The sequence below is a fragment of the Alexandromys fortis genome, unplaced genomic scaffold (assembly GCF_014885135.2).
Source record: "Alexandromys fortis isolate MF-2015 unplaced genomic scaffold, M_Fortis_MF-2015_v1.1 scaffold_211, whole genome shotgun sequence".
NCBI lineage: Eukaryota > Metazoa > Chordata > Mammalia > Rodentia > Cricetidae > Alexandromys > Alexandromys fortis.
In genome coordinates, this window is record NW_026068103.1 from 1861244 (window position 1) to 1869119 (window position 7876).

Consider the following 7876-nt stretch of genomic DNA (forward strand, 5'->3'; position numbering starts at 1 on the left):
TTAATACAAGTACTTTGGAGCAAAACAAAGTATGATATGCAATAAAGTAACCAAAGAAAGTTTTTACTAAAGCTATATGAATAAAAATTTAAGGAAAAGAGAGACTAGGTCAGAGAAGAACAGTGAAAGAGCATTTTTGCAGAGGCCTTGCCTTCCAAAGTTATCAATTCTTCAGTTAAGTTTTGAGGCCAGTGGGATGCCAGTGTCATTTAGGCAATGTGAGACAATGGTAGAATGAGTCACTAGAGGGGTAACAGAGGGAGTAGAGTGGGAATTATTTAGAGTCTTCTTGAATTTGGATCGGAGAGATGATTCTTGGATCGAGAGCACTGGCTGCTCTTCCTGAACACCAGTGTGTAATTCCTACCACTTTTCTAGCAGCTTGCAACTGTCTGCAACTCCAGTTTCAGAGGATGTGATGCCTTGTTCTCACATGCATGCAAGCAAAACATTGATACACATAAGTAAGAAAAGATTTTTTTTTTATTTTTATTTTTTTTTACCATGAGTGTGGTTGGAAAGTTCTGCTTGTGATGTTGGAATCTAGAATGGAGGACTGCTGCCTGCAGTTGTGAGATCACAGAGTGGGAATTAGGACCAGAATGTACCAGCAAGGAGTGTCATTCTAATTGGGGAAATTGGTAACTGTACAGTTTAACTGAAGGAATAACTGTCCAAATCTAGTGGCCTGAAATTTGTCTGTCTAGGGATGTACACAGGTCATGGCAATGGGTATCAATCTCCAATGTTCCACTTGACACTGCCACCAGCTTTGAAAGTCTAATTTCTCAATTATTCTAGGTAATAGAGAACAAAAGACCAGTTCCACTTATTATCCCATCTTCTATGAGCAAACATTAGCCCATGAGAGACCCATCTGAGAGAGGAGAATCTTATTCTATCATATAGAAGATTGATTATGAGGCCCTCCAACTCCTCTGAAAATTCTGACTCAAACTTTGCAGATAATCTAATTTGGGGCTACTGTCTTGATGCAACATTGACTTTTGAAATTCCATTCATATTATTTAAATGGGATCAACTATATTAGTACCTATATAACTTAAAAAAAAACAGTTAAAACATGCTTAAAGGCTGGGGCCAAATATACTTTATTCTAAAATTTTAATTTTTCTAATGTTATTTAAAAAATAAATAATTTTGTTTTATGTTGTAAGATTTTATTTTAAAACTGTATTTAGTAAAATTGGCTGTTTCTGATTGACAAATTAATAATGACAAGACATGGTAGATCTCTGTGATTTTTAGGCCTTCCAGGGCTATGTAGCAAATGAGACCCTATCTCAAACAAAGAGAAAATTATTAAGTAGATTGTACAGAAACTTAATGAACATTACAGGTGCATTTTGAATAAGATTTCTGCAAGTTAAAAAAAATCTAGAGGGGTGACAAGATTATGCAGCAGATAGAGGCCCTTGCACCAAATCTGATGATATTTTGTGTTTGACAAAAATATTGATCCATTGACAGTTAATTAAAAGAATTATTATCTCAGTTTTCTGCTTATCCCTGTCCCACAGACAGCTCAACTGTGTCTCCTTGTGCAGTGACAGCCTCATCCCCAAGACATGATGGTGAAAGTCAGAGTGAATGTATTTGGCCATATTGGGTCAAATACCAGGACTGTTGCCTGGTCCAGAAAAGTGGAAGTCATTGCCATCAATGACCCCTTCATTCATTTTAACTACATGGTCTACATGCTCCAATATGACTCTACCCATGACAAGTTTAACAGCACAGTCAAGACTGAGAATGAGAATCTTTTTATCAACAACAAGGCCATCGGCATCTTCCAGAAGCAAAACTCTGCCAACATCATATGGCATGATGCTGGTGCCGAATTTGTTGTTGAGTCTACTGTCTTCACTGCTATGGAGAAGGCTGGGCCCTACTTGAAGGGTGCGGTCAAGGGGGTCATAATCTCTACCCCATGCTTGTGATGGGAGTGAGCCACAAAAAGTATGACAACCCAGTTAAGATTGTCAGTAACACTTCCTGTACCACCAACTGCTTAGTCCAGTCAAGGTCATCCGTGACAATGTTGACATTGTGAAAGGACTGATGACCACGGTCCATACCATCACTGTCTGCCAGAAGACTATGGATGGCTCCTCATTGGAGCTGTGTTGTGATGGTTGTAGGGCTGCCCAGAACATCATGCCTGTATCCACTGATACTGCCAAGGCTGTGGACAGTCATTACAGAGCTGAAAAAGAAGCTCATCAGCATTGCCTTCTCTGTTTTTATCCCCATTGTGTCCATCAAGGATCTCACATGCTGCCTGGAGAAAGCTGCCAAGTAAGGAAACATAAAGAAGGTGATAAAACAGTCATCAGAGAGCCCACTGAAGGACACCCGGTGCTACACTGAGGACCAGGTTGTCTCCTATGACTTTTATAGTGACTCCCACTCTTACACTTTTGATGCTGGGGACAGCATTGCTCTCAATGACAACACTGTAAAACTCATTTCCTAGTATGACAATGAATATGGCTACAGCACAGGGTGGTGGACCTCATGATCTACATGGTTTCCAAGCAGTAAGAAGCCCTGGAGCCCACCCAACATGGACACAAGAGCAAGAGAAGGGCTCTTGGCTGTTGAGCAGTCCCTGCTTTAATTCGGTCCCCGAATCTGAGCATTTCCATTACAGTTTCCATGCCAGACCCTCAGAATAACAGGGGAGACTGAGAGGCTTAGGAACCCTACTCTCTTAAACACCATCAATAAAGTTCACAGCACACACAAAAATTTTATTATGTCAGAAGAACACGGAGTTTCGACACAAAACTGAAATAAATTTCAAATTTTTTTTAAAAACTGTACTGCAGCCTATATATTTTGTTAACATGTCTCTCTAGTCATACTGGTGTCTAGAAGAATAAGATGTTAAAATGTAAATAGCTATCAAATTTTATACCGTCTGCAAAATATCATCTGAAAAATGATGAGGTTAAATCAATATGACATTTTGATTCCGTGGGATATATGTAAATGGAAAAGTCATCCTTGGCGGTGACTTTAAGTCATAATGAAATATTTCAGATGTCAACAAAAATAGTTAAGCACTAGAGCAAGCAGATGTGAACACTGCTAAGGGATTTTTGTAATACCCAGTGAGATGAGGGAGAATTTCCACAATTGAAACCTAGTAGAAGCCTGGATATATCTTTAGGCTTCAGGTCATTATCCACATTTTTTAAGACAAAGGGAATGCAGAAATGATTGCTTTCCAGACCTGAAAATATTGCTAGTGAAAGTGTTCTCCTTAGATTCTTATCAGGAATAAATATATAGTTGAAATCTGAATTAGATAATAGAGATTATTAAAAATAAATGAACTTCATGATGGGATGGGTTGCCAGGAGCTAGAAGTTGATAAATCTCAAAACCATTGTAACTTCTAATAATGCTTGAAGCACAATAACAAGATGTCTGGGGTGGTTTGGCAGACCTTCAATCTGTAACTGTGAACATTTTCTCTCCCTCTTTAGGATTGCTGCTATCCTATTTAGGACTCTTTCTAAATTACAGTTTGGTGCCCAGTCTGTCTGGTATTATTTTTCAAACACTCAATGCGTACCACAGAAAATTGGAGATGACACACACATCAGATAGTTCTACCCAATTCAGCTTTGGGGTTCTATAGATAGACAGCAGTTTAAGTGATTTGAAATTGGGTTGTTATCCAATTTTTTTTTTTTTTCAGGTTGAGAGCTTCGATGCCTGAGCTCCTTTTCACCAAAGACTCTGAGGACAGATTAGAGTGATTCCTTTCTCCTGATTTCTGTTGATCTTATTTCTCCCTGTGGGATTTGTAGTCTTGCTAGAAAGATCTCCTTCAGTGGTGAATCTCTTACTCATCTTGGTGTCCCTGACCTCAAAGCCTTGCTTATCGCCCCGGATGATACCTCCTTAGGGGTAGATAGTATACAGAATATACCTTTGATCACACTCTACTGCTTCAGGATTTGAAGAATGAAAGATTTTGTTTTGAAAAAAATGTCCTCTCAGTCTTAGTATGGTCATGAGTTATAGTCATTGCCAAATTTCTTCTCATGTTCACATTTATTATTTCTGTGAGTCAGACATTTTGCTTCGAATGAACAGAAACTCTTAGAGCAAATTTCATTGCATTAGTGCTAACATCTCTCCCAAAAATATACAATCCAACAGCATTAACTTTCATTTTTTTCCTTACTTCTAATTAGTTTTTGAAAATTTCATTCATGCGTGTATTGTGTTACTGTCGGATCCATAACTCATTTGTCCCACCTAATTCCTCCTCAGTCTATGCTGGAATTTTGTTTCCCTTGATACATTTCTTCTTATTTAAAAAGTTCAGTAGAACTTATAGAATAGATGCTTCCTTGAGCCTTTGCTTGTCAACATGGAAGGAGTCAACTTCGATAATTAGAGATGAGGCCTTTATTGACCCTTAGGATGGAGGCAGTATGAAAGGCACTCTGGTGTGAAATGAAGTCAGTTTTGGTCATATACCAATAAAACCCGGTATTAGATATGAATCTCTGATGAGAGATTTTTCTATTAACTTTTTAAAAAATTAAAATAAAAAGTAAGGAGTTGCCTTAAGACATTTTATACATACTCTGTTGTTCTTGACCTTTCCCGATGCTCTTGCTTCTCAGCCTGATCCTGCGACAGGCTCCACTGCACTTTCAAGTTACTGTTCCCTTGAGGCTTCCTTCACTCTTTTCATGGTCCACTTTATACTTTCATACCCAACATCCACCACTTTAAAAATATACAAAAAATTAATGTCTAGGATCTGTAATGAGAGAAAGCATACAACAGCTGCCTTTCCCAGTCCAGGCTGGAAAATTACATTACTTTGTAATTTCCGTTCCATCTATTTCCATAACAATATCATGATTTCATGCTTTTCATGGCTAAATACAATTATACTGTGTACACATGCAATATTTTCTTTTGTTACTCATCTGTTCATGGGTGACTCTAGCTTGGCTCCATTGCTTAACTACTTTAAGTGGTGTAGCAATAAATGGATATGTAAGCACTCCCACGGTAGGACTTCCATACTGATGTGCATAATGGCCACACAAGCTCTCATTCCCTCCAGCAGTGAGTAAGGTATCCTCTGTTCCTACATCCTTACCCACATTTGTTATTTGTTCTTTTGATGACTGCCATTCTAGCTGGGTCAGATGTAATAAGAAGTAGTTTTAATTTGCATTTTCTTTATAAATAATGATTTTAAAGACCAAAAAATATTGATTGGACATTAATATTTCTTTTAAGAAGGGTCTGTTTAGTACCTTAGTTCATTTATTGACTGAAAGATTAATATTTTCACAGTTCTTTATATATTCTAGATTTTAATCATCTGTCGGAAGTGTAACAGGTAGGTACAAAGTCTCTTCTATTCTGTAGCCTTTTCAATAATGTTATTGCTTCTTTCACTGCTGCAAAGGACAGTCTTAACTTTCTGTAATCCCATTTGTCACTTCTCTGTGCTCTTTAACTTTGCTATTGAAGTTACAGAGTCTTTTTGAAAACCTATGTCTGGAAATCTTTTCCCTCCAGTAAAGATTTTTGAGCCTTAAATTGTTGGATAGTTAAATTGTGTTTTTATTTGTGTTCTTCAAGGTGCAATATTTCTTTTTGGAGCAAAATATGGTTTCTGGATAACATATTTTTAAGAAATTAAGATTTTTTTCTGTGACATATTCTTCCCATGTATACTTGCATTCTAGCTGATCAAGTGATTTTAACTATTTTTATACAATTTCCTACTTTGAGCTATACCTATATGGCATAAATCACATATATAGGAGGCTCCATATGTCATTTATAAGCCACATATATTTTATACATGGCATGATCTATAATATATTCTATATATAGTAATACAATATGTTTATTATATTCATATTATTCAACATGTTTCTTTATGTAAATGGTAAATATGTCCTTTATAAATCTATAATATCAGGAAATTTTAAATGAATAAGTAGTTTTATGAACACACTAGCTGCAACCTACGATTTAAGTATAGCTTATGAAAAATAACAACTCCATACAATACTCTGCAATATAGAATGCAAGTTCCTGGTGGGAGGGAGTATGTTTACAACCACATAGAGACTGAATTCTCTGCCTAGGGTATCTATTTTTGTTTGATACCATAGTTTACTTACATAAAGGACATGCTATAACTATTTTTTTTTTACTTTTTGGTGAGAAAAATAAGATTTCCTTATGAAATTGTGTCAATTATGTTTATCAGATTAGTATGAAATTTTGGTTATAGTCATGCATAATACTGCTTAGTACTATGTGAATTCTATCAAGTTGTTCAATTTTATCAGGAATTACCATATTTATTCTACATTTATTGAGTAACTGCTCTGTATTAGGACCTTTGGTAGATGAAGCAGGGGCTGGTTCTGTCAATAAAATCCTTGCCTTGCAAGGATGAACAGTTAAGTATGATCCCCAAAGACCATATAGAAATGTCCAGTATGGTGGTATGTGCTTGGAATCCCTAGGGAATAGAGACAGAAGAATTGCTGGAGTTCATTAAATGTCTAGTGTATCTTAATTAGGAAGCTACAGGCCAATGAAAGACCTTGTGCCAAAGGAGGTAGTTTTTCTGAGGATGACACTGGAGGAATTTATCCTCCAGCCTTTCTACCCACATGCACACATGTGTACCCATACCTATGCAAATCTAAACAATGCATACATGCACAGACATGACTGCACACTCAAATGTATGCACAACTGCAAAAAAGATGAATAATACATCCACATGCATGTACACGAATTCACACATATACATGAACACCTGCATAAATATGAACAACACATCACATGTACAGACAGAAATGCACACACATATGTATGCACAACTGTGTATATTTAAACAGTACATCCACATGCGCAGACATGAATGCACACACTTATACATACATAAATACATTAAAAAGAAATAACAAGAGTCATGGAGTTCAGTTATAATTATATAGCTAATACCCGAATTTAGAAAATATTAGCAAGTAAACTAATTACTATATTAGCCCCACGATTTTTACATATTGCAAAGTAGAACTTATAAACCAGGCCTTGCCATACTTAGTAATTCAGATTATTAGTTATGTAAAATAAAAACGTTACTAACAGCGTTTGGATACTATATTTATTCTGTTATTACCAACATTAATCAAAGTTAAGAATGACCTTGACCTTAGCTGGTAAGCATTATAATAAAATGAGTATCTTATAAATCATGGCTTTAAAGGCTAATTTTAAAATCTCATGATTATAAGTGTAATTGAGCAGATTTAGATCAGAACAACTCTTGCTATTTTAAAAATAAAATTTATCCAGTGAGGGAAAAATGATTTGCTCCATTTAAGATGATTATGAGGTAACTTAGAAAAGAATCTCCCAAAATATTTTAAGCAATGTGCCAAGTAAAGTCTCAATCCCATTTATAAACATAAAGCCCAAGATAACAGAATTTCTAGACACCCATATATACACATGTGAATTCATCTGCAAAAATAGTCTGCTTGTATCTCAGTCCCAACAGCATGGGCAAATGTAAGTGTCATGAAAGCAGAGGTACCTTCAGGAATATTTTCAATGTACCATTTGAAACTTCACGTCTCACTTTGACTTTGGAAAGGCCAAAATTCATATGAACATCTATATCTATCTACCCAATTATAGTCAATTACATAAACCAATGTGTAATGCTGATACAAGTTTCCCATTGGGAGGACACCTATTTCTCTTATTAGCTAAGAAATCTGATTATAACTTTAATCTCATAGGATGTAGTGAGCTTAACGCTTATAGCGTCTACTCT

The 7876-nt window shown here is 36.1% G+C and overlaps 1 protein-coding gene across 1 annotated transcript; it reads left to right on the forward strand.

Moving 5' to 3' along the window:
* The first annotated feature begins 1592 nt into the window (after nt 1-1592).
* LOC126489601 (glyceraldehyde-3-phosphate dehydrogenase-like) lies at nt 1593-2497 on the forward strand. The gene is made up of 2 exons (XM_050123951.1): nt 1593-1777; nt 2344-2497. Exons 1-2 carry the CDS (start codon nt 1593-1595, stop codon nt 2495-2497), a joined length of 339 nt encoding a protein of 112 aa, XP_049979908.1.
* The last annotated feature ends 5379 nt before the right edge of the window (nt 2498-7876 follow it).